General features: G+C 45.5%; 1 protein-coding gene across 1 annotated transcript in view; it reads right to left on the minus strand.

The window, feature by feature from the left end:
* The window catches only part of MET (MET proto-oncogene, receptor tyrosine kinase), a 238,537-nt gene that overhangs the window by 95,591 nt on the left and 115,852 nt on the right, over positions 1-27,094 (minus strand). The window contains exons 4-5 of the mRNA XM_030216229.1: positions 14,228-14,362; positions 12,435-12,608 (exon numbers count right to left, since the gene is read on the minus strand). Coding sequence (XP_030072089.1) covers positions 12,435-12,608; positions 14,228-14,362 — 309 coding nt within the window. The remainder of the gene's footprint in view (positions 1-12,434; positions 12,609-14,227; positions 14,363-27,094) is intronic.

A 27,094-nucleotide genomic window follows, 5' to 3' on the forward strand; every position in this document is an offset into this window, starting at 1 on the left:
GTGCCTTTTTGCAGATGACATAAAAATAGCCAATAGAGTGGATACCCTGGAGGGAGTAGAAACGATGAGAAGGGATCTCCAAACGTTAGAAGAATGGTTGAAGGTCAGGCAGTTAAAATTTAATGCCAAGAAGTGTAGAGTGATGCACTTGGGGTGCAGAAACCCAAAAGTGCGATACCGGATAGGAGGGGAGAGATTAGTAAGCTCAACTCAGACCTTGGGGTGTTGGTGTCGGAGGATCTGAAGGTAAAGAAACAATGCGACAAGGTGACGGCCGTAGCATAGAGAGGGGCATAAACAGCAGAAGAAAGGAGGTGTTGATGCCCCTCTACAAGTAGTTGGTGAGGCCCCACTTGGAGTATTGTGTTCAGTTTTAGAGGCCGTATCTTGCTAAAGATGTAAAAAGACTGGAAGTGGTGCAAAGAAAAGCTACGAAAATGGTATGGGATTTGCCTTGCCAACCGTACGAGGAGAGACTTGCTGACCTGAACATGTATACCTTGGAGGAAAGGAGAAACAGGAGTGATATGATACAGACGTTCAAATATTTGAAAGGTATTAATCCACAAACAAAACTATTCTGGAGACGGGAAGGCGGTAAAACTAGAGGACATGAATTGAGGTTGAAGGGGGGCACACTCAGGACTAATATCAGGAAGTATTTTTTCATAGAGAGGGTGGTGGATATGTGGAATGCCCTCCCGCGGGAGATGGTGGAGATGAAAACGGTAATGGAATTCAAACATGCGTGGAATAAACACAAAGGAATCCTGTTAAGAAGGAATGGTTCCGTGGAATCTTAGCGGAGATTGGGTGGTGATGCCAGTAATTGGTAACAAAACGGGAGCTGGGCAGACTTCTATGGTCTACGCCCTGATCGTGACTGCATAGATAGGGATGGGCTGGAGTGTAAATTTTAAGGGGCTTCGATGTAAGCTTCAGAACTTAGTACAAGAATAGTACTGGGCAGACTTCTACGGTCTGTGCCCTGAGAAAGGCAAGGACAAATCAAACTCGGGTATACATATAAAGTATCACATACCATGTAAAATGAATTTATCTTGTTGGGCAGACTGGATGGACCGTACAGGTCTTTATCTGCCGTCATTTACTATGTTACTATATTAGCCCGTAGATGCCCGTAGAAATATATAACACAGTTAGTGCATGCTAATGTTTTAGCGCACCTCTAGCGTACCTTAGCAAACAGGGCCTCAAATAACATATATCACCATTCAACAGGAATACACTGGAAATAGAACAAAATAATTCAATAAAGAATCACCTAATGGTGTGAAATAAAACTCATAATATTGCCCACAAGGTAAAGAAAAATACGGACCCAAGATACAATATATAATTATAGAGAAAAGAAATTCAGCACAACGCCCCAGCTCACCCTCCCTGGCCAGTAATAATGATACATTTTTTAAAATGCTGACAGGATATTGCAGTACATGCATTGAATCTGTATTGTGGAAACCTATGTGGTAAAGTTTGAATTCTTACTATTATTTTCATTTTATACAATCTATTTTAATGATGATCTTTCTTATATGTTTATTGATTTTATTATATTTATTGTTTGTAGACCTCTGATTAAGGTTTTTCCAAAATTTGGTCATGTTGGGTCCTGTTTCCATTAACTCTGACATTTGGATAAAATCTTGCCGTGTTTGTCCTTTCTTAGATCGCTGCTGCTGTTTGGTTGTCTGTTCTGCTTCTGCAGAGTAGACTGTCTCCTGTTTGTTTCTGTATCTCTTACAATAAACATATGGGTTTATACAATCACATTAATCCTCTCTTGCTTTAAGGAAATCCTCCAAATGCTTTGGGTCAAAAAACTGATATTGAGTACCTCCAAGAACAACACATAAACAAGGAAAATACAACATCAACCCCTAGAGCCTGAGCTCTAGGTTGAAGTACCAAAAAGGCCTTCTCCTCTAGACAAACCAAGACCTTAATTTTTGAACCCATAAACATTGCACCAAGATTTCTAAAGGAATGATTCAACACAGGATTGCGGTCCAGCTCAAGTTCAAAAGTCAGAACCTTAGTAGCTCTCTGGGTAATAACCTCCAAGGAAGATTTCAAAACTGAAGTAAGATTTATGCCATCTTTTTCTCAATCCTGTATCCCAGGGTTATTTGATCTTCCGAGACCCAAAATATATTAGCCCCCTTGTTATAGGAGTGGAGGAGTGGCCTAGTGGTTAGGCTGGTGGACTTTGGTCCTGGGGAACTGAGGAACTGAGTTCAATTCCCAGCACAGGCAGCAACTTGTGACTCTGGGCAAGTCACTTAACCCTCCATTGCCTACCACATTGAGCCTGCCATGAGTGGGAAAGTGTGGGGTACAAATGTAACAAAAAAAAAAAAAAAAAAGGAGGCAATGAATATGAAGACATCTTCAGTTACACTAAACACTTTTTTTTACCATATCTATTGAGGAGATTAATGGAGACTTATGAAAAATTCAAGAATCTTAAATTATGCCTTCTAACTTGGTCTTCCAAATATTCCAGTCTTCAGTGGATATAGTTATCATTAACTGAGGCTATTTCAAAATTCTCCTTAAAAGATTTCAATTCAGAAGAGTAATGGTCCATATCTTGCACCCGTGTCAAGACAGCTTGCAATGAGGAATTCATGCTCCGTATAGCGTCCCAAAGTGACTCAAGCATCACAATGGCTGGTCTATTCAATAAATGAGCATCTAAGTTGGTAAAAGAAGCAAAGATCCTTGCCTTTACCAGGCCACTTACAGTTTCCTTAAACAAAATCCTGGCAGCAGCTTGCATCCTTTGGTCTTTTCTGCGGCTAGGACATTTCTCCACCACAGGGTGCTCCCCGGTTAGGGCATAACTCCAACTCCTCGGATGCCCCAGCCCCACTAGAACCTGTGCCCACACTGCTTCCAGGTTAATGCCAGGGGCAGAGGAAGACACCAGGGGAAGCATCCTCCCTTTCTCCTTTTTCTTGCCCACAATGAAGGGAAATAAAACTCAAGTTGGTTACATAAACCAACTCGGACAGAAGGACCTGCTGCAAACATGTCTGGTCATTCGGACACTATCTTGGATCCTCAACGTGCTACACCCATTTTTAACCACAGCTTAGTATAAGGGCTCCTCTATTTGGATTTTCCTGACCCAGTTCTGATAGGGTCAATTAACATTAAGTTTCAAATCTTTTTATTAACCAGACCATAAGTGTAGTACACAGTATAATATTTTACATCTTTTTTAACAATCTCTCAAACCTGTAACATTAAATATTTAATATATCCTGTTCTTCCTGTAACATTTATTCCCCATTGCTACCCTACCTACCCTTTCAAACCCAGCAGGCCTCATTTACACTATCCCATATTGCCACTAAAACTATTCTTCGTTCCCTAAAGTGACCCTCCTCAATTTATTTAAAATCAAGCTATGTGTTCTCAAAGAGAGGGATTGTACATAGGTGCCTCATATTACTAGAAATCGCTTCCTTGTTTTTAAAGTGTACCTTGCTTCTTGCAATTCATCATTGCTCTTTAGTGTAAAATTTCACATAATCTAAAAGTGAAATTATTCACCTGTGGCACATGTTCTCCAAAGACAGCAGGACAATATTCTCACATACTCTCCCACCTCCCATAAGAGTTGAATTCTTTATGCTTTTTTATTCAACTGGAAGTCCTGTGCAAGTTGGACAGGTGGGAAGGCACTCGCACACGCATAGTGGAAGCCTACCAAAGGCTTCTAGAGCTACTTAACGCTGGGCAAGCATCCGCATCGGGGCTCCTTCGTGAGATGCTATGTCCTACTTTTCCTCGGAGAATAGGCTTTTCAGATATATAGGAAATATAACTACCTGTAACACATACAAAGTTTAAGCCTAAATATGCAATTTAAAACTAAGAAGGAGCACCACTGAAAGAGTGGAAGGGAAAACACACCATGCCACCTCAATCACTACAAGCTAGGGGGAAGGGAAATGGGACTTGATATACCGCCTTTCTGTGGTTTCTTGCAACTACATTCAAAGCAGTTTACATAGTATATTCAGGTACTTATTTGTACCGGGCAATGGAGGGTTAAGTGACTTGCCCAGAGTCACAAGGAGCTGCAGTGGGAATCAAACTCAGTTTCCCAGGATCAAAGTCCACTGCATTAACCACTAGGCTACTCAAGAGTACATGAGGCACTGGGCTGAAGAAAATAAGGGGCTCATTGTGAAGATTTCTGGGCTATCACAGATTGCCTAACTGAAGAGATCAACCACAAAAGCGTGGAGGAACACACTGATCCCTATGGAAGTAGTATACCCAAACCAAGGAGCAGGGAAGAAAAATACCATCCGCATGTGTCGGTCATTTTTCTGCAATTTTGGCAGAGTTGTTTCACAACATCTTCGTTTTCACTGCACGCAGAATTAAATGGACAGCAGATAATAGCACACATCAGATTTGCAGACTCCTGAGGCAGTGCCGAAACACAGCTGCTGTGTCGACTCTTTGAACCCTTTTGAAGTGTTTCCGAATAAACACTACAAGAACCTGAGCGTCTCCTGCCCTATTCCTTGGTTTATGTGTATAGATTGTCTAACCCCACTGTCAACCAAAGGAGAGCTGCTATATTCTGGTGAGTGGGAGTGGTGAATGAGGCTACCCACATATTTCAACCACCCAATGCTAGTTACCAAACACTGTTGACCCTGTGATGTCTAGGTTCAGAGGCTGGGTCACTATATTGATAGTCCTGGAAAAGAGCCAGGCTCTTTATAAATTTAAGAAATGCACACAGCTGTAAAGAAATTTCAGGATGATATAGAAGATCATTAAGGATACCATTTGGGATTTAATGATAGTACTCTATGTTTTAATCTTTAACACTATATTCTAGAATCACTGCACTGGCTAATAACTACTAAGAATAAAATTTAACATCTTATGTGTTACTTTTTTAAATACCTGTGTAGAACCCCTGGGAATCTGGCGGCATTTGGAATGCTTGATCAGATTCACAGTGCCCCTACTTTAAACCACCAATAGCATAAAACCTTCTGGCTGATCTCATTTGTAATAATACAGAACCTGCTAACTATCATTAGATAACATGTAACCACAACACCAAATAAATGCAAAAAGTGGGGGTGTTTAGCAGTGAGGCATTTACCTTCCAAACAGGACTAATGGCAAACATAGGGGCTAAAACAGTTACAATCACTGGCAACCTAACCATCAAGCCAAAAAAAAATAGTGGAGAAGAAAGCACAAGGCAGAAAAAAAACTCCACTCACCTTGAGGTGTGTGGTAACTGTATCTAATGAAAAACAAGTTCACCTGACAAAAAATGTCCAGCACCAGACAATAAAGGCAACAAAACCATACAAAAATATCTTCAAATATTATTTAAACTTATCTTTACAACATTGCTAGTCAAGTCAGTTTGGCTGATGCTTGATTTTGATTTGATTTACTGACTTGATATACCACATTACACAAAAATGCATCACAGCGGTTCACAGAATTAATAAAATAAACAAAATATGGAAAAATTATGTTCTTACCTGATAATTTTCTTTCCTTTAATCATACCAGAACAGTCCAGACTAATGGGTTGTGTCCATCTACCAGTGGAAGGAGACAGAGAAAATAGTTCCAAGTGAACCGCCCCTTAAGGGTATCGTGCAGCCTGGAATGTTCAGTATTTCGAATAGCCAAGCAATGGTGCTCTGAACTCTAGAAGAAAACACAGTTAATACAAACAGCCAAACTCTTGGAGCCAATATGGCGAACCTCACTGTTCCTGCTTGGCCGAAGGCAACTGCAACCTCCCCTCACAGTAAAGTAAGCGGGAGGGAATGGTCCATACCGAGTTTGCCCAAGCACATAGAGATCTACCCCTGAATCCGGGGAAAGAACTCCGTGATCCCAAGTAACAGGAGTCATACAGAGCTGGCACAACAAGTGGCAGGAGATTGAATAGAGAAGATGAAGTAGGCAGTGCTGTAGGACATCCCACCGTATTGAAGCGTCGTGGAACAGCCAGGGATACCTGAACGAAACAACACTCTGACAGACATTAGCCAGGGAGGGCATCTGGACTGGTCTGGTATGATTAAAGGAAAGAAAATTATCAGGTAAGAACATAATTTTTCCTTCCTTGTCATCTATACCAGACCAGTCCAGACTATGGGATGTAGCAAAGCAGTTTCCCAAAGAGGGGGGAGGGGGAGAAAAGAAGAATGCAGAAGGTTGAAAAATCAACAAAGCTATACACACAGCAAAAACTGATCAGCAGAAAAGGATCTGAATATCCGAACCACCAGGCTACCAAAATGGAAAAGAGTTAGACACTAGAAAAGGAACTGAAGCTGTAGGACGTAAAACAAACGTCCTGAGCAAAAGAAAAACTACGTACCCCGAGAGTAGCAAAAGAAGCAGCAAAGATACTCATGCCAAAGGACCCCCCTGGAAGGGAGGCAACAGTCGTATCCGAGCAACAAGGAGAAGAACTGTCTCTCCTAGACCAGGATCCACTTCTCTGAACCCTGGCAAGACAAAGGCTAACTCCCAAACCTGCCAGTCTGCCTTGAGTGCAAGATGGTCAGAGGAAGCGACCCTAATAAGTACTAGGAGTATGCAATCCCAAACAGTGTGCCACACTTCATAGAAGAAAGGAAGCAAGGCCTAGGAACCACCCAGACCCGCGCCTAGTGAGAGAATCAAACTCCACAGAAGAAGAGACTCCAGAGAACCAACTAAGTGGAGAACTAGTCTCTTCAGGAGAACCATGAAGAAAAGGGCAGCAGCATACCAAGGTACAACTGTAGAAAGAGAGTACTCCTAAACTAGCTCACTCTGGACTTAGGGATGAAAGAACAGAGCCAAGAGAACAAAAGGAGACAAAAAGAAAGAGAGTCGAGAGTCACACTGCAAAGAAAATACCCCCAATGTGCCAAGAAGACACAAAAGGAACAGAGACGAATTCAAACTTCAGCAATGGAGAAGCTTCTCGCCAGCCACCAAGAGGCTACGGCAAGAAAAGATGCCACAGGAATGGCAGCTAACAGGAGACAAGGCAGCCTTGTCTAGCAATCTAACTGCGGTAAGCCACAGCTGCCAAGAAGTTACTATATCCAACCCACAGAAAAGAGCTGGGATTGACCGACAAGGTGAAACAGTGCCCAACAGGCAAAGGAAAAATACGCTCCACAGTCAGAGATTGAACTGTGCTCAAGGGACAGAAACGAAGCTGAGCTCATTAGGCAAAGTAGGATCCATGCTCAACGAGAACAAATGGATTTGCACTCAAAGCACACAAACTGAGCCACGCACCGTGGGCAGAGAAGGAGTTGCACACCTCTGGCAAAGATAGAAATGCACTGAACAAGCAGAGAAGAAGCTGAGAGTAACAGACAGAGGATGAGCAGTGCCCCACTGAAAGAGCTGGATGTTAGAGGTACCTGCAGAACTGAAGCTGCGGTAGTGATGGAACCGTGTATAAAACGCAGACAAGGAGCTGCGCTCCAGACACCGGCACAAGGAGCTGCGTTCCAGACACCGGCACAAGGAGCTGCGCTCCAGACACCGGCACAAGGAGCTGCGCTCCAGACACCAGTAAGGAGCTATGCTTCCTATGAAAACATAAAGCTGTGCAGCACCTGCAGTCACCTAGCTGTGCTCAACATACCGCCCTGGAACTGTGCCCAATCTGCAGAAAAGAGTTGTGCTAAATACACAGAGATGGAGCTACACTCAACAGGGGGTGCAGCTGCGCACTGCACGCAGACAGGGAGCTGCATTCCACAGGCAGACACAGAGCCGTGTTCTACACGCAAACACAGGACTGCGCCCCACATTGAGATCTGCAGAGAAAGAACTACACTCAACATGCGACAATAGAGCTGCATTCAACATGGAGAGATGAAAGGTTGCAGAGATGAAAGGTTGCAGAATATGCAGCGAAGGAACTTCACTCAACATGCCATGATAGAGCTGTCCTCAACATACAGCGATGGAGCTAAAGCCAACCTGGAACTGTGGAGCAGCACTCAACATGCAGCGATGGAGCTGCGCTCAAATGCAGCGATGGAGGTGTGCTCAACATGCAGCGATGGAGCTGTGCTCAAATGCAGCGATGGAGCTGTGCTCAACATGGAGCAATGGAGCTGTGCTCAACATGCAGCAATGGAGCTGTGCTCAACAAGCAAAATGCATAGATGGAGCCCCAGGGAACAGCCAGAGAAGAAGGTGCTGCCAGGAGGCCAACAAGAAAGGAGCACAACTTGTGGAAATGCAGATCTGGTGCTGCATTCTCCTGGCCCAGAGGGACTAAAACTACAAGAAGAAAAGGCCCCATGACCCAAGAGACACTCTCAGCCCCCAAGTGGTCTCTGAGCCACGACGACCACCCTTCTGGGTAACTGAGATGGAGCAGCAGTGAACGAGAGAAAGAACTCCCGCCAAGAGGGAGATAAGGACCACAGGTCTGGAATCCTCAGACCATAGGGAGCAAAATGCTTCCGTAAGGCAGTGAGCAAGAAACAACTCTCGCCAGGCCAGGAACAAAGAGGAAGGTGGCCACTAACACCAAACCGAGGAAAAACCAGCTAAGGGAGAGTCAAACTCCAGACCCTGAACACAGCCACTTCCCTGCAGAAAAGTAGAGAAAAGTGCAGAGCTAAGAGGCAATAATCCAGATGCACAGCAATAGATTTGCTCAGCAGGAAAGAACTACTCCCCTTACACAAAAAGGAAGGAGGGTCAAATGTGCCAGGACAGAGGCGCCTGAAAATAGAAAAGGTAAAATCCGCCTGTGCCAGGCTAAAATTCCTGCCCGAAAGCAAGGGAAAGCAAGGAACAGCTGTGGCAAACTAGTCCTAAAAAGGCACATTCCCGTTAACAGACACTGAACTGAGTCCAAGCAAAAGACTAGCAAGAATGGCGCTCCCGAGGGTATTCAGAAGAGGGATATGAGCTACCAGTTGCACACCAAGGACAACTCGGACTCCCGCCACTGCAGACAAACAAGAGCAGACAGGAGGGATCCACTGGGACGAGAGAACCAGAACCTCCCTAAGGAAGGAAAAGCTGCTGCCAAAATAAGAATCAAAGCAACTGGTACCAGCTCAGAAGGGTCCAAGAACAGAATCAGACGCCAGCCAGCGAAGAAACTTCGCAAGCAGCCCCCTAGAATACATTGCCAAAGGCGGGAAAATAAATCAGGTAACATGCAAGAGAAAGAAGGAAAAACAAAGTTTCTTTTTTTTTTTAAACAACCTCCTTCACTAGTGACAGGAATAAATAAAGGCTTACCTCAGAGGCAGAAATTCAGATATACCTACCAACACAGAAGAGAAGAACCCCACAGGGGAGACAATTTACTCCATGCCACAATCAACCATCACCCTGCTAGAACGACAGCCAGGGGAGGGAACCAGGGTCACTGGATATCACCCTAGCTGGCAGATGAGGAACTCAGGATCATTGAGTATCATCTACAACTAGCCCCAACACTGCTACCAGCACACCCCTGGCTCCACTGTCACTAGAAGAATCTGGGACAGGAGCTGCCAGCCAGCAATCCAGAGCAGCTGCATGATCCGTCCACCATCCGTTAGGAGACAGAGAAAATACTGAATATTCCAGGCTGCACGATACCCTTAAGGGGCGGTTCACTTGGAACTATTTTCTCTGTCTCCTTCCGCTGGTAGATGGACACAACCCATTAGTCTGGACTGGTCTGGTATAGATGACAAGGAAAAACAATCAACTACACAAAAGCAACAAAGCAATCAGAGAATTAAAATATAAAAACAAGGGGCCCTTTTGTTGGGTTTGGATTTGGAGTATAGCACCATTGGATTGACCAGCAATGTTCTATAGAATATAAAAGAGAGACTCCACCTAGAACTATATTTTATGTTTTCTACCTCCCAGTCTCTGATTTCTATAAGCAAGGGAGAGCCTTCAAGGCACTTTATGAATAAAGACACCAGAAGTAAGAAGCCTTTTACTGCGTAAGCAGGCATAAAGAGTGAGACTGAAGTTGAAGGAGCCAGAACCTAGAAAGTTGTTCACCTATGCTGGGTGTATAAAGGTGGAGGGCTCTCTGTATCCCTTCTTTCCACACAGAATAGGAGAAACTGGGCTATTGTGAATTCTAGCAAGGTGCCCTACCCACAAATCCCATAGGAACCTACTTTCTTTTATAGAGTAGGTAACATATGGACACATTATAGGATTACTTCCATTATGTATTATCATGATTTCATTTGAGTGGCCTAGTGGTTAGGGTGGTGGACTTTGGTCCTGGGGAACTGAGGAACTGAGTTTGATTCCCACTTCAACCACAGGCTGAAGTCACTTAACCCTCCTTTGCCCCAGGTACAAATACGTACCTGTATACAATATGTAAGCCGCATTGAGCCTGCCATGAGTGGGAAAGCACGGGGTACAAATGTAACAAAAATAAAAAAAATAAATATATGGTACTATATTATGTACTTTGATTTGAGATCCTGGATTATTAGTATATGTAATGTTTCACTTAACTGTTTTTAAAAAAACTAATCATTTTATAAAACATAAAATAAAGTATACTTTGGGTCAGATATTGCTTGAAACATATCGAATTTTGGGTCTTAGAATTATGGTACTAATGAGGAACATCACATACTGTAGGTTGTCTTAAAAAGGTACATATGTGAAATACAGTGATGCATCTTCATAGACCGTAATCAGATATGTCACACAGTGGTTACTGAATCTGCATGACTGTTACTATGCACAAAGTTATAAAAAGCTACATTCAAGTAACCTATTGACAATTCACAAAGGAAATGCTTTTTTGTATACTGTGCCATAAAATACAACAATGGTGGGAAAAAGTCCTGTTAACAGAAGTAGAACTAAACAAAAAAAAAAAAATCGCACACGTCTTCAGCAAAAAAACTGCCAGCAAAAGTGTAAATGGCATTTGTTTAAAAGTTTCAATGGACTTTTAACAATAGCTCTCAAATGCACAATCCTTCCACTCATCACCATAAAACACAAGATGTTGTTCACACTTATGACAACCTCCTAATTCTTCTTCAGGCCTTGCATACAACTTTCTCTTTAAGGAGACCTACCTCTACAATCCACGTCAACACAGCACTGTACATCAAATCGCCTTCAAACAACCTTCCTAATGATCTATAGAGCTAGGAATTTAAAGCTATGTATATCATTGGGCAGGACAACAAGACAGAACAAGAAATGCTATACTGGTTGGCCAATGATCCACTGATCCCAACATCTTGTCTCTGGTAGTAGCCAAGGTTGCTTGGCAGTACCGCCCAACAGAATTTAATGGGGAAAGCCCAATCCTGTGGCTCAATCCAGATTCTTACTGAAACTTAGAGTATCTTTAGAAAGAGTAAAAAATATGTATAACATATCAAAGAGATTAATCCAATTTTGTGCCCATGGGTAAGTCTCTTGAAAATCAGGCTTATTATACTATCACTTCTCAATCTATAGCCGGGCACTTAAATTTATAGAATACTAACACTTACACATGTAACTGCTAGCAAAGCACTCAGGGGTAAATTCCATGTATGGCGACAAAAAAAAAAAAAATCAGCACTGAAAAAAGTGCTTAAAGTTAGGTGCGGTTTGAAGAATAGTGCTTAGGCCCAGGAATCGTGCCTAACTTTAGGCACGGCTATTTGCATCATAATTTTTCACCCAAGATATGCCCAGACCGCCCCTCCCCCTTTACTGTAAGGACATACAGTTTTAGGCATCCATTTCCTGGATTTATAAAATTAGAATCTGGATGCCCATGCAATATGGATGTTTAAATACCAGTTTTCAGATGTCAATAACACAAACAGTTTCCAAAATAAGGGCCATAATGAGCTTAGCCAGTACTGTGTTAGCAAGCAGCAGGATGCATATATGCATCTCACTGAAGTACTGACCCTGCAATGCACTTAAGTGACCCCAGCATATGCACCTCACCCCACTTTACTGCAACAGTTATAAATCCCTAACTGAAAATATTAGCTTAAAGGTGCAAAGAAGATTTTACTTTACAATGAAAATAAAACATGTTATCTTTGCAGTCTGATTACAGTTAAATATGCATGTTCAATAAAACTATTTACTTTTTAAATATTTTAGTACTATTTGAACTGTCATCGTGAGCATGCTGTTTACCTCAGAACATCTTACAATTGCGATAATGAACCTGTAAAGTAAATGGAATTTTTGGCTAGAGGTTTTCAACCTCGGGACTCACCCAGCCACTCTATCCACATTATTGTATGCAAATCTATCTCATGTATAGCCATGAAAACCTGACAAAGTTGAGAACCCCTGTATTAGGCCAATCAGAAACAGGATTCAAATCCTACTATTTTGGAATTATCCATAATGTGAAAAGGAATACATACCTTAAGAACTGTGGGAGAACAAATTTCCTGGGCCCACACTCCATGTTTACATTCCTGTTCTCTTCTACATTGGTCAACGCACCAACCACATTTCATTAAAGCTGGCGCTGAAAGACACTGGCCACAGGATTTAAAGTGGTCACATCCAGGTCCATTCAGAGGAACCTTGATTACCTGCCAAGAAGAGAATTACGTTGTGAGATGGCTATGTAAAGCATGGGTTTAAGCCAAGGAGTTGTCCAATTTCTGAAATGTGTTGATTCTAGTCATTAAAAATGATATAAATCCAATAATTTCATAAATTAGAAATTAAGTGAGAAATTTAATCTTCAAGATCCTAATATAGTTGCTGAAACAATTATGCCAACATGGATACAATCATCAAATCATTATCATGAGCATAACTGGAGAATATCAGCAGTCTGAAGGTAGCATTGACCAATATTTACTCCTGCTCTTGGGGGCTAAGGCTGTTTCTGATTGAGAAAATATGAAAGACTATGGGGTATGTCTACTAAAGTGAACTAGCAAATGGGTTTTGTGCATGCTAACATAGGGCTTTGCCCTACTGCTTGGGTGTGCTAGAAATGGGCTTAGCATGCAGGAATTTCCAGTATTTTTCTTTCAAGTTGTGTGCTAATGTTTGCCTTAGCAAGCGTAACCTGAGAAAAGCATTGACATGGGAGCACTTAACACCTCCTTTTTAGGAGGCGCTTAAGAGCTCCTGCCTTATGGATGCACTAACCAGTTAGCATATAAAAATCGGAACGCACTAGCTAGATAGTGTGCTTATCCATGCTCCACCCCTGATATGACCCCTCCAGAAAATAAATACTGCAGCTTAACATGTGCAAACAAGGAATTTTCTGCAAAATATTTCAATGTGCTTCGCGGTATGCATTTTCAATGTCTGCTAAGCATACATATGGGCATACTGCCTTTTAGTAGACATACCCCTATATCCTATGGCAATTTAGTGAAGCAACATTAACTGGATTTCTTCTCGCTTCATCACAAAAAGAGTCATCTTACATGTCTGTCTTCTGCTAGAGAAGCAGAAATAAATACAATATTGGATTACCACATGTGCCTGAAGGTGACTAATACATAAAATTAGCTATGGTCAGTCAATACAAGGGTGCAATCATCATAGTGTACAATCATCATCCAGTGTTTTGGTCACATTTCAAACCACTCTTCTTTTCAAGTCGACCATTTAGAAAGTCATTAAAACCATCAATAACAATGACCATCTTGTTGTTTAGCCATGGTTAATTTTATCTCTCTCTCATCCATGAGCGAGGATACTATTCTGAGAAAAATGAAAATGTCTATCTTTGAGTTCCACAATGAAATCATGGACTGTACTAGAAAATCAAAGGCAATTGTATCTCTCAGATATCTTATTTTTAGGCTCTAACTACTGCTGTGAGGACAGAATGGACTCTTTTCCTCACTTAGCACCCAGTGGAAACTAGCCACTATAACCTATATCAACATTCCGATGATCTTAAATCCTATTCATGATCTATTTTTTTTCAGCCTGATAGTCACAATCTGCTTTCAAAACCAATGGTTACTGGTATAACATCATCCATTTATATCCACCTTGCTGGATGGCAGTCTATCATCACTTGAACATCGGAAAAGCTTACAAAGCATCTGTGGGCAGAACACGGCGTGATACAGATTTATTTACAGTTTTTACAAACCATCTGTCCTGTACTAACTGCAGTTTTGTCTGAAAGCTTAATTCGTTTTTAACCTAACAAGGAAAAATAATTAGCCCTTACCTTTTTCCCAGCTATAACTAGTGTATATCCATCTTGTTCTGTTGAGTGCTGAACTACTACTTCAGGAGAGATTGGGTGGGTATCAAGAAGAAAGTCAACATGAGGTTTCATCTGTCCAGAACGAGATATCACAACCTAAAACAGAATGAAAAGTGACAACAAATCATTATTCACATAGCTCTGAATTTTTTTTTCTCAGATTATAATTTCTTCGGTCATAATCCTACTCCAGCTTCTCTATCATGCCATTTTTGTTGAGGTTTGAAACTCTGTTTGTACTTTGTAAAAATAATTTGCTTTGCTCAGATTCCCACATTTCTAGGATACACAAAATTATTCTAATAATTTTAAAAAATTCATAGGAATATTTTTATTTTAAAAAATTGTGCATTTTAATGGAAAATTAGGTTTTTACCTCGGTAATTTTCTTTCCTTTAGTCATAGCAGATGAATCCATTACGAGTGGATTGTGTCCATCAACCAGCAGGGGAAGATAGAGAGCACTGAAAAACCATAGTGTCTCATGGCCAGCTAGCTCCATCTGCCTGTTCAGCATTTGAAGCTTCCAAAGCAGTGTTACACCGCAAAGCATAATAAAATGAACTTTCCTCATAGCGGACGAACGTCCCAAAACTGGAGCTATAATTCAAAGGAGGGAATGAACTCATCCTCCTGGAGGGAATGAACTCATCCTCCTGTAACTGAACAGAAATCCTGAAGACTGTTTTCCAACTTCTCCCAATGAGGGAACATATCTACAGGAAAAACTGAACATAAAAGTAACATAAATCACATAATGAACCACTGAGGGAGGGCTCATGGATTCATCTGCTATGACTAAAGGAAAGAAAATTACCAAGGTAAGAACCTAATTTTCCCTTCCTTGTCATCAAGCAGATGAATCCATTACGAGTGGGATGTATCAAAGCAATCCCTAGATAGGGTGGGAACAAGCCACACCACGCGCCAGCACTTGTGCTCCAAAATGCGCGTCTCTCCTGGCAGCCACATCCAGCCTGTAATGTCGGGCAAACGAGAGCTTAGAAGCCCAAGTAGCTGCACTACATATCTCTTGAAGAGAGAGTGCTCCAGTTTCAGCCCAAGAAGAGGAAATCGCTCTTGTGGAATGTGCCTTAAAGGCTTCAGGCGGAGGCCAGCCAGATAGCAGATATGCTGAAAAGATAGCTTCTTTGAGCCAACGGGCTATAGTGGCCTTAGACGCTGGAGACCCTGTGCGCGGACATGCGCAGATATTGCAACAGAGCCCTTTGCACATCCAGAAGGTGCAACTGTCCATAGGCTTCTGGAAACTCCTCTTTAGAAAAGGAGGGCAGGAAAATAGGCTGGTTTAGGTGAAACGCTGAAACCACCTTAGGCATGAAGGAAGGCACCGTACATACCATTACTCTGGACTCTGAGAATTGCAGAAATGGGTCTCGATAGGACAGCGCCTGGAGCTCAGATACCCGTCTCGCTGATGTCACGGCCACCAAAAAGACCGTCTTTAAGGTCACATCCTTCTCCGAAGCTCGCCTAAGCGGCTCAAAGGGTGAACAATGAAGGGCCTTTAAAACTAACCCCAGGTTCCAGGCTGGACACGGGGCCCGCATGGGAGGACGGAGCCGAAGCACCCCTCTAAGAAACCGTGTCACATCCGGGCAAACAGCCAGAGAGAGGCCAGCGATCTTCCCTCGAAAACATGCTAAGGCTGCCACTTGAACACGCAGGGAATTATAGGCCAAGCCTTTTTGTAAACCATCCTGCAAAAAGTCAAGTATCGGCGAGACAGAAGCCCGCATGGGTGTAATTGCTTTAGCAGCACACCAAGCCTCAAACTGGCGCCAAATCCTGGCATAAGCCACGGAAGTAGAACACTTGCGGGTCTGTAGGAGAGTGGAAATGACTTTACTGGAATATCCCTTGTCTCTCAATTGCGCCCTCTCAATAGCCATGCCGTAAGACCAAAGTGGCAGGCGTTCTCCATGGTCACCGGGCCCTGTGACAACAGGTTCGGTACCAGAGGTAACGGCAGGGGATCCTCTACCAGCATCCACCGGAGGTCCGCATACCACGGCTTTCTGGGCCAATCCGGGGCAATGAGAACCACCTCTCCTTGGTGGAGCCGAATCCGCAGGAGTACTCGCCCTATCAAGGGTCATGGAGGGAACACATACAGGAGGCCTTGAGGCCAGGGTTGAGCCAAGGCATCCAACCCCGCCGAGCGAGGATCTCTCCGTCTGCTGTAGAAGCACGGGACTTTGGCATTTGTACTTGACGCCATAAGATCCATTACGGGCTTTCCCCATTTGGCACATATCTGCAGGAATACTTCGTCTGCAAGTTCCCACTCCGCTGGGTCGATCTGATTCCTGCTCAGATAATCGGCTTGCACGTTGCTCTGACCTGCAATATGAGCTGCTGACAGAAAGTGCAGATGAAGCTCGGCCCAGTGGCAAATCTGCGCGGCCTGCGCTGCTAGTGCTATGCACTGAGTGCCTCCTTGGCGATTTATGTAGGCCACTGCTGTCGTGTTGTCCGACAGAACTGACAGCCAATCCTTCCAGGGTCAATTAAAAGGCCAGAAGCGCCTGGAAAATCGCTTTCAACTCCAAGCGATTGATGGACCACTCCGACTCCTCGGCTGTCCAAAAACCCTGGGCATGCCTTCCCCTTGCAATGTGCACCCCAGCCCTTCAGGCTGGCATCTGTTACCACCAGGCACAAATCGGGGAGTGCTAGCGGCAGTCCTAGCCACAGCATGCTGTCTGAGAGCCACCACTCCATACTGAGCCGGGCCACAGGGAGCCACGTGAGTCTGCATTGATAATCCTGAGATATTGGAGACCACCTTTGAAGCAGGGAACACTGCAGAGGTCTCAGGTGCGCTCTCGCCAAGGCACCACTTCCAAAGTGGCCGTCATCGACCCCAATAGCTGGACTATGTCCCAAGCTCACGGGCGAGGCATCCTCAGGAGCAGACGGACCTGGTTCTGAAGCTTGCACCGCCTTTGCTCGGGTAGGAAGACCATCCCCGAGGCTGTGTCGAACCGGACCCCCAAATATTCTAGAGATTGAGAGGGGGTCAGGTGACTTTTGGCTATATTGACGACCCAGCCCAGAGATTGCAGTACTGAGACCACTCTGGCTGTATCCTGATGACTCTCTTCTACAGAGTCTGCTCTGATGAGCCAATCGTCTAGGTACGGGTGAACCCGGATACCCTCTCACCTGAGAAAAGCAGCTACTACCACCATTACCTTGGAAAAGGTTCAGGGAGCTGTGGCGAGGCCAAAAAGCAAGGCCCAAAACTGGAAATGTTTTCCCATCACCGCAAAACGCAGAAACCTCTGATGCGGGGGCCAAATTGGTATGTGCAAGTAAGCTTCTTTCAGGTCCAGAGACGTGAGAAACTCTCCTGGCTGTACCGCCGCTATGGCGGAGCACAGGGTTTCCATGTGAAAATGCCGCACGTTCAAAGACTTGTTGACTTCTTTTAAGTCTAGGATCATCCTTTTCGCGGCACCACCTTCTGCGCTTGTCTTGCGGCCATCTGTCAGGGGGAAACGCATCTGACGGTAATCCAAGGCCAGACTCCACTGGAGGGGATACAGAAAGCAGGGCTGCAGGGGACCCCTGCGGAAGAGCTCGTTTTAACAGGTATGCATTATGCAGCAATAAAGCAAATTCAGGGGAAAATGGCTCACCCTGACCTCCCGGTTCCAGTCCGGGGGGAAACAGCTCTTTTATCAGCCTCCACACGAGGCGCCCCTCCAGGCTCAAACCCCTCTGCCTCAGCGGGGGTCGCGCCATGCTGTTTCAAAATGGCGCCCGCTGCCAGCTCCACGGAGCGGGAAGGAACATCGCTCGCCATACTCGGGCCGGCTCTACCGTTTGAAAAGCACGCCTTACAGAGCCCCGCTGCAGATTTGCGCTTGCCACAAATGGAACAGCGCTTAACTTTCTCAGCAGCCATCGCTGAAAGCGGCGGAAATTCAAAATGGCGGATTTGCGCCAAAATCGTCCCAAACGCGGGCCCTCCCCGGAGGAGCTACAAAATGCTCTTACCTCACCAGACCGAGTCTCCGAGCTTCGGTCACGCTGCAGAATCAGAAGAAAACCTCTTTTCTGGGATCGCAGCGCCAAAGCGTGACGCAACTTTTTTTTTTTAACGCTGTGAGGAAAGTTTGAGGCAACATCGAAAGAGGCAAATTTCCAACTCCAGAGGATCAGTAGCGTGGGAAAGGCAGGGAAAGGGCGAACCTATGTGCCTGCATCCACAGCGTGGGCAAAGACAGGGACAGGGCTTGCCTATTTGTCTACTTCCACATCGGGGGCAGGGTAAGGGCTAACCTATTTGCCTTTAAAGTGGGCACCATCAGCCACAACACCCCTGCTACAACTGGCAAAAGCACAGGAGCCACCCCAGGCAGATTTTCTGAAGGAGCTTGAACAAGCTGCAACCATCCTGCTGGGGAAATAGAGAATACTGAAGAGGCAGATGGAGCTAGCTGGCCTTGAGGCAATATGGCTTTTCAGTGCTCTCTATCTCCCCCTGCTGGTTGATGGACACAACCCACTCGTAATGGATTCATCTGCTTGATGACAAGGAATGAGCAGCTGACAACTGGAGAGATTAAGACATGACACCTCCTTAATACCCCAGTGGTTGCTGTCCAACTCCCTCTCCCCTGACAGTGAAAACTGGAAAGGAATACCAGGATCTATTTCAATTTGAGGTATTATGGGCATTCTGAACAAAGCAGCATACAGTTCTGAGGAGTAGCTTAGCGGTTAGTACAGTAGACTGCAAACCAAGGGACCTAGGTTCAAAACCCACTTTAACTCCTTTTATTTTTTTAAATTGTGTGTCCTCCAGGAACAGAAAAATACCTACTGTACCTAAATACATATGATACCTGCAAACCTGAAGGTTATTGAAGTGGCATACACTTAGGTACAGCAGATATTCTTCTGTTCCTGGAGGGCTCAAAATTGCAAAATAAAAGATTTGGACATTCCAGTTTGTAAAATGGCAGTTCATACTAGGAACATGGACATTCATCTCACGTGCTTCCTGTTGGGAAATACATGTGACATGGACATCTGTTTTGGATTTTATGAGCTGGAGATCTCTATTCCGACTTGAACATCCTTTTGAAAGTGACCCTCTAAAGTCCGTACAATTTATAAGAGCCTCTTTTCCTATATAAAACAGACATTACATATGAACAAAGCTTTATAAAATTAACTCCAGGCATAAAAATCTGTAAAAGATTGTCTTATTTCAGAATAACAGGTGCCCAATTATGTGCACAAACCTTTAATGGCTCTGCCCCTTTCAGCATATAGTTTAAAATATCCTTAAAATAAAAGCAACAATAAAAATATGCATAATATCTTGTTGAAAATCTAAACACATTTACCCCATTATTTGCCCTGATTACTAGAGAATACCAAATATTAGCGTCAGGAGTAGAGTAGCTGCCTAATGGATAGAGCAGCAGGATGAGAATCAGGTGAGTCTACTACTATAAATCATTTCTATAGCGCTACCAGTCGCATGCAGCGCTTCACAATTCAAAGTCCACTTAACCCTCCATTGCCTCAGGTACAAAACTTTGACTGTAATACCGTGTTTCCCCGAATATAAGACACTGCCTTATATTAATTTTTGCGCCCAAAAAGGCGCTGTCTTATTTTCAGGGGATGTCTTAATATTTCGGGGAAACACGGTTGGCCCGCCCACCTTCCCTCCGTCGCTCCTGCAACTACCGGTAACCCCCCACCCGAGGTCGCCCCCCCCCCACCCGAGATGGCGCTCCCACCCGAAGTCGCCGGACCCCACCCCCCTCCGTCGCTCAGAAACTAACCTGAACTTAAGCCTCCTTTCACTTTCCTTCCAGTTCGCAGGAGCAGCAGGGCAGGGCAGGCCTCTCCTTCCTTCCGAGCCCCACCCTCGCCTGACGTTACGTTACGTCAGGCGAGGGCGGGACATGGAAGGAAGGAGTGGCCTACCCTCCTACTGCTGCTGCTTGCTGCGAACTGGAAGGAAAGTGAAAGGAGGCTTAAGTGCAGGTTAGTTTCGGAGCGACAGAGGGGGTTGGGGTCCGGCGACTTCGGGTGGGGGCGCCATCTCGGGTGGGGGGGGACGACCTCGGGTGGGGGGTTAGTTTCAGAACGACGGAGGGGGGCCCGACGATCTCAGGGGGGGGGGACCCTACTTACCGGGAAAAACAAAACTTTGCTAGGCCTTACTTTCGGGGGAGGCCTTATATTTTCTAAGGGCACCAAAAACCTCGGTAGGTCTTATTTTATGGGGATGCCCTATTTTCGGGGAAACACGGTACCAACTGTATTTGAACGTAACAACCTCTGTCTTTTCTTTTGTGTTTCAGGTTTCCTTATTAGAAGCTTTTCTCTCTCCACACTTCTATGGCTTGCCAGTATTCTAACAGCACCCACTCCAGTTCAATTTACTTCCCTGATCTGCAGTGTTGTTAAAAATACCAGATCAAAGTACTTAAGCAAAAATAAATGTATATTTTGATACTTAAGTAAAATAAGGGGGTTCTTTACTAAGGTGCGCTCACATTTTTAGCGTGTGCAAAAATTGGGCACAAGCTAAATGTTAGAGACGCCCATAGGAATGCATTGGCGTCTCTAATGTTTAGCACGTGACCAATTTTAGCGCACATTAAAAATGTGAGCACACCTTAGTAAAAGGGGGTCTAAGAGAAGAACACATCAAAAAATGTAGGGGTCCTTTTACTAAGGTGCGCTGAAAAATGGCTGCGGAAATGTAGGCGTGTGTTTTGGGTGCGTGCAGATCCATTTTTCAGCACGCCTGCAAAAAATTCCTTTTTAAAATTTTTGCCAAAAATGAACGTGCAGCCAAAAAAAAATTGGCGTACGTCCATTTTGGGTTTGGGACCTCACCGCCAGCCATTGACTTAGCGGTAAGGTCTCACGCGTTAACTGGGCAGTAATGACCTACACATGCCACTTGACGCGTGAAGTGGACATGCGCCAGAAAATAAAAATAATTTTCGGACGCGCGTATTGGACGCGTGCCAAAAATGAAATTACTGCAAGAGCCACGCGGTAGCTGGTCGGTAACTTCAAATTGGAACGTGTTAGGCATGTGTAGAAGCTTACGCGGCTTAGTAAAAGGGCCCCTTACTTAACTACCTTACATTCAGAAGGAAGATTTAAAATGTTTATTTAAGAAATTTATTTTATAAGAAGATTAATATTTTAGGTTAGTGTTATTTTATGTAAAATTTATGTAATTCCCAGAGATGTTTCTGGCATCTTGACTTTTGTAACCCGCTTAGAACTGTGAGGTCATAGCGGGATATAAGTTGGAAATGTAATGTAAACAGGACTAGATATTTCCAATTAACAGAGAAATAATCAGAATGCAAATAACTGTAAGGCACATACTTTATACAATTCTTCTTCTTGCTGCAATAAAACAAAGCCTATTTAATTTCCAGAATAATCCTTGCTTCCCTGGAAGTTAGGATCTAAGCGCTTGCCTTATAATTTTTCAAATTCCAGTACTGTTCTTCCCTCGACTGTAAGGGTGTTACCTGCTTCCACTGCTTTTTCATCAAAGAAATATTTCCTTATATAATCACCAGTCCAAGGATTCAAAATTTCTTCCAGATTTATTCACAGGGACAACATCAACTCCTACTTTCAACCCACCCAAATCTTTTTGTGGAGGTAGGAGTCGCATAAGTAAACCATGACCGCATTTCTAATTATTCTTATCCACTCCAATCCCTTCCCTCCCCACACTCAGAAGTATTCTCTTAACAAACCTCTCTCTCCTTCTGCAGTCCCATGACTCTATCCTGTTTTCTCCTCCTCTCTGCTTCTTGTGGCTCTTTTGTTCCTCTATCTTTGCTCTCCCTCCCTTCTTTCTCCCAAATTCCTGAAATATGCTTTTGCATGTCTCCTTCTGCTCCTGGGATCCACCCTCCACACTGGGATGATGTTTCTGCTGTCCCCTCCTGCATTCAGGCCAGGCCTGGAGTAGGAGCACAGATTTAGCTGTCTACTCAAGCACAGAAAGTGGCTGAAGACTCTTCTTCAGCTTCCCGATTATGGTCTCCAATTGGGGGTCAAAAAGTTTTCAGGTTTCTTTTCTCAGATTCCAGGCCTGCCATCTGAGAATTTGTACCCCTCCAAGCAAGCAGGCAACTGCATTTTCAAAAATCTGCCTAAGTCTACCCCCAACCCAGTCTAGTATGATGAACCCTTGGTTCAAGAACTTCCTTTAAGCTACAAAAATGCTATTTACGTGTTGTTTTTTTATATCACCAAGGTGTAAAAATAATATTTGAATGTTTCTGTCACTTCTCCCATTTCTCTCTCTTATGTGTACAAATTGGGGTGCTTTGATCATCTTTTTAATATCTTTATACTCAATATAAAATAAGTTGGTACATGCAAGAGATACTGAAGAGCTCAACAATTATACTCTTCAAAAGAAGGTCCCTGTTAGAAAGGTTTCATAGAACTGTGAAATAGGGGCTCATCTGTGTAAGATCTATTACTAGATGGGTTGACTAAAGAGGTCTATTGCCATCGAAGACCTCTGTGTTGGCCAAGATAGACTGTTGCACTGCTGAGGGGTAGAGCCTCACACCCCCTCATGTGACAACCCCGGCCAAACTCCACCTTAAAATTCTGCAACTAGCAGCATATAGCCAAGGACACAGGCCTTAGTTCCTTTAGTCATCTCTTCAGGATGAACAAGGGCCAGGAGACTGTCCATTGTCATTTTAGGTTGAGCAGAGTAGCTGCTAATTATGTCCTTTCGCTAGGATGTGACTGCCCTAAGTGGGCTGAACAGAGAAACTTAGGGGTCGTTTTACTAAGGTGCACTGAAAAATGGCCTGCGGTAGTGTAGGTGTGTGTTTTGGGCGCACGCAGATCCATTCTTCAGCGTGCCTGCAAAAAGGCCTTTTAAAAAATTTTGCCGAAAAGGGACGTGCCGCAAAATCAAAATTGACGCACGTCCATTTTGGTCTGCGACCTTACCGCCAGCCATTGACCTAGCGGTAAAGTCTCACATGGTAACTGGGCAGTAATGACCTGCGTGCGTCCAATACGCACATCAGAAAGGTAAAATTATGTATCATACCTGAAAATTTTCTTTCCATTAATCATAGCTGATCAATCCATAGACTGGTGGGTTGTGTCCATCTACCAGCAGGTGGAGATAGAGAGCAAACTTTTGCCTCCCTATATGTGGTCATGTGCTGCCGGAAACTCCTCAGTATGTCGATATCAAAGCTCCATCCGCAGGACTCAGCACTTAGAGAATTACACCCACAAAGGGACACTCTGCCCAGCTCACCACCGCCGAAACGAGGGAGGGGAATTAACCCAGCTCATCCCCACACAAGTGGGGGAGGGGAATCCGTCCAGCTCATCCCCGCGGAGCGGGGGAGGGACACCACCCCGCCGATGCGGGGGGGGATCTGGCTTATCCTGCAACCGCGGGAGGAGCTGACTGACCCTAACACCGCCGAAGCGGGAGGGGTACAAAGCTGCCCTACAGCCGCACGAAGCGGGAGGGAGTGCCGGCAGACTTTAAGTCTCAATCCAGCCCCGTAAAACGGAGGGGAGAGGAATGCAGCAGCTCACTGTAACACAAACTCGTCTCAACTCTTGAAGAATCCAAGTGAAAAAACTTGAACACGAAGTCCTCCTGAAGTAACTGAAGACTAAACTTGAACCTAAAATTCAACCAGAATATAAACAGTACAGATATCTGGGAGGGGCTATGGATTGATCAGCTATGATTAATGGAAAGAAAATTATCAGGTATGATACATAATTTTACCTTCCATATCATCATGCTGATCAATCCATAGACTGGTGGGATGTACCGAAGCAGTACTCACCCAGGGCGGGACATTGAAATCCCTGACCTCAACACTGAAGCTCCAAACCAGGCCTCCGCCCGAGCAGCCACAGTCAAGCGGTAATGCTTGGAGAATGTATGGGCCGATGCCCAAGTTGCTGCCTTGCATAACTCTGCCAAGGAGACGGACCCGGCCTCTGCCATCGAGGCCGCCTGAGCTCTAGTGGAGTGAGCCTTCAGCTGGATAGGTGGCACCTTCCCCGCGGCCACATAAGCCGCTGCAATGGCTTCCTTGACCCATCTTGCCACTGTAGTCTTAGCAGCCTGCAGACCCTTACGAGGACCTGCAAACAGGACAAACAGATGATCCGATTTCCGGAAATCATTGGTCACTTCCAAGTATCTGATGATAACTCGTCTCACATCCAGATATTTGAGAGCAGAGAATTCCTCTGGGTAGTCCTCCCTACGAAAGGAAGGGAGACAGAGCTGCTGATTCACATGGAAGCGAGAAACAATCTTGGGCAGGAAGGAAGGCACTGTGCGAATAGTCACTCCTGCCTCAGTGAACTGCAGAAAAGGCTCTCGACATGAGAGTGCCTGGAGCTCGGAAACTCTTCTGGCTGAAGTGATAGCCACCAAAAAGACTGCTTTCAATGTCAGGTCTTTCAGAGATGCCCTCGACAAGGGTTCAAAAGGCGGCTTCTGCAAGGCTCTTAGTACCAGGTTGAGATTCCACGCAGGCACCACAGAGTGCAGAGGAGGGCGCAGGTGATTAACTCCCTTGAGAAAGCGCACCACATCTGGCTGCGAAGCCAGGGAAGCACCCTTCAGGCGGCCCCTGAAGCAAGCCAGAGCCGCTACCTGGACTTTAAGGGAACTGAGCGACAGGCCTTTCTCCAGACCTTCTTGCAGGAACGCCAACACTGAAGAAATTGGAGCAGTGAAGGGAGAAAGTGCGCCCGCTTCACACCACGCTGCAAAGGTACGCCAAACCCTGGCGTAAGCCGTAGAAGTAGAGCGCTTCCTCGCTCTCAGCATAGTGGCGATGACCTTGTCTGAGAAGCCCTTCTTTCTCAGATGCTGCCGCTCAATAGCCAGGCCGTAAGACCAAAGGGGGAGGGATCCTCCATCACCACGGGACCCTGATGTAACAGGCCCTGCTCCACTGGCAGCCGCAGAGGATCGTCGACTGAGAGCCTGATCAAGTCCGCATACCAGGGACGTCTGGGCCAATCCGGACCCACCAGGATTATCCGGCCTGGATGCTTTGCCACCCGGTTTAGCACCCTGCCCAACATGGGCCAGGGCGGGAACACATAGAGAAACTCTTGTGTCGGCCACTGTTGGAGAAGAGCATCTACTCCCAGGGATCGAGGGTCCCGTCCTCTGCTGAAAAAGCGCGGCACTTGGCAATTGGCCGATGACGCCATCAGATCTAGGCTCGGCTGGCCCCAGCGCTTCGTGATGTCCAAGAACGCCTGAGCAGATAGCTGCCACTCTCCGGGCTCCAAGGTATGGCGACTGAGAAAGTCCGCCTTGACATTCATGACTCCGGCAATGTGGGCCGCTGAAAGCTGTTCCAGGTTCGCTTCCGCCCACTGGCATAGATTCATGGCCTCCTTGGCTAGAGGGGCGCTCTTGGTACCTCCCTGGCGGTTGACATAGGCCACAGCCGTGGCATTGTCCGACAGGACCCGTACTGGCTTCAACGCCAGTACCGGGATGAACTCCAAAAGCGCCAACCGAATGGCTCTGAGTTCCAGGAGGTTGATAGACCACTTTGCCTCTGCAGGAGACCAGAGCCCCTGCGCTGTCCTTCCCAAGCTGTGGTCTCCCCAGCCCGACAAAGAGGCGTCTGTCGTGACGACAATCCACTCCGGGGTCACCAGAGGCATTCCTGCAGACAACTTGTCTGTCTGCGTCCACCAGCTCAGCGCCTTGCGCACTGCTGGGTCCAAGGGAAGGCGCACAGCATAATCCTCCGACATCGGAGTCCAGCGCTGCAGCAGAGAGTGTTGTAGTGGTCTCATATGAGCCCTGGCCCAGGGCACTACTTCCATCGTGGCCGTCATAGAGCCCAACAGCTGCACATAGTCCCAAGCCCGAAGAGGAGAGGCTAGTAGGAAATGGTCCACCTGAGCCTGAAGCTTGACAATCCGATTGTCTGGCAGGAACACTCTGCCCACTTGGGTGTCGAATCGAACTCCCAGATACTCCAGGGACTGAGTTGGGTGCAGCTGGCTTTTCTCCCAGTTGATGATCCACCCCAGGGAGCTCAAAAGAGCAACCACCCGGTTCACAGCTTTGCCGCACTCTGCATAAGAGAGGGCTCGGATCAACCAGTCGTCCAGATAAGGATGGACTTGTACTCCTTCCTTCCTCAGGAAGGCTGCGATGACCACCATTACTTTGGAGAAGGTCCGCGGAGCAGTAGCCAACCCGAGCGGGAGGGCTCTGAACTGGAAGTGTCGGCCCAGGACTGCAAAACGCAGAAAGCGTTGATGAGGAGGCCAGATGGGAATATGCAAGTACGCTTCCTTGATGTCCAAGGATGCCAGGTACTCCCCTGCCTTCACTGCCGCTATAACAGAGCGGAGAGTCTCCATGCGAAAGTGCCGAACTTTCAAGGCCCGATTGACCCCTTTGAGGTCGAGGATAGGCCGTACAGAACCTCCTTTCTTTGGTACCACAAAGTAAATGGAGTAACGCCCCTTGCCAAGCTGATTTTCTGGCACCGGAACGACCGCACCCAGGCGGATCAGATTGTCCAAGGTCTGCTGCACTGCCACAGCTTTGACCGGAGACTTGCAGGGAGAGAGTACAAACCCGTCTCTTAAGGGTCGGCAGAACTCTAGCTTGTAGCCGTCTCTGATGACTTCCAGCACCCAAGCGTCTGAAGTTATTGTGGTCCACTCGCCCAGAAACGAGGACAGCCGTCCTCCAATCTGCACTGGGGCGTGGACCAAGGCCCCGTCATTGGGTAC

The sequence above is a fragment of the Microcaecilia unicolor genome, chromosome 10 (assembly GCF_901765095.1).
Source record: "Microcaecilia unicolor chromosome 10, aMicUni1.1, whole genome shotgun sequence".
Taxonomy (NCBI): Eukaryota; Metazoa; Chordata; class Amphibia; order Gymnophiona; family Siphonopidae; genus Microcaecilia; species Microcaecilia unicolor.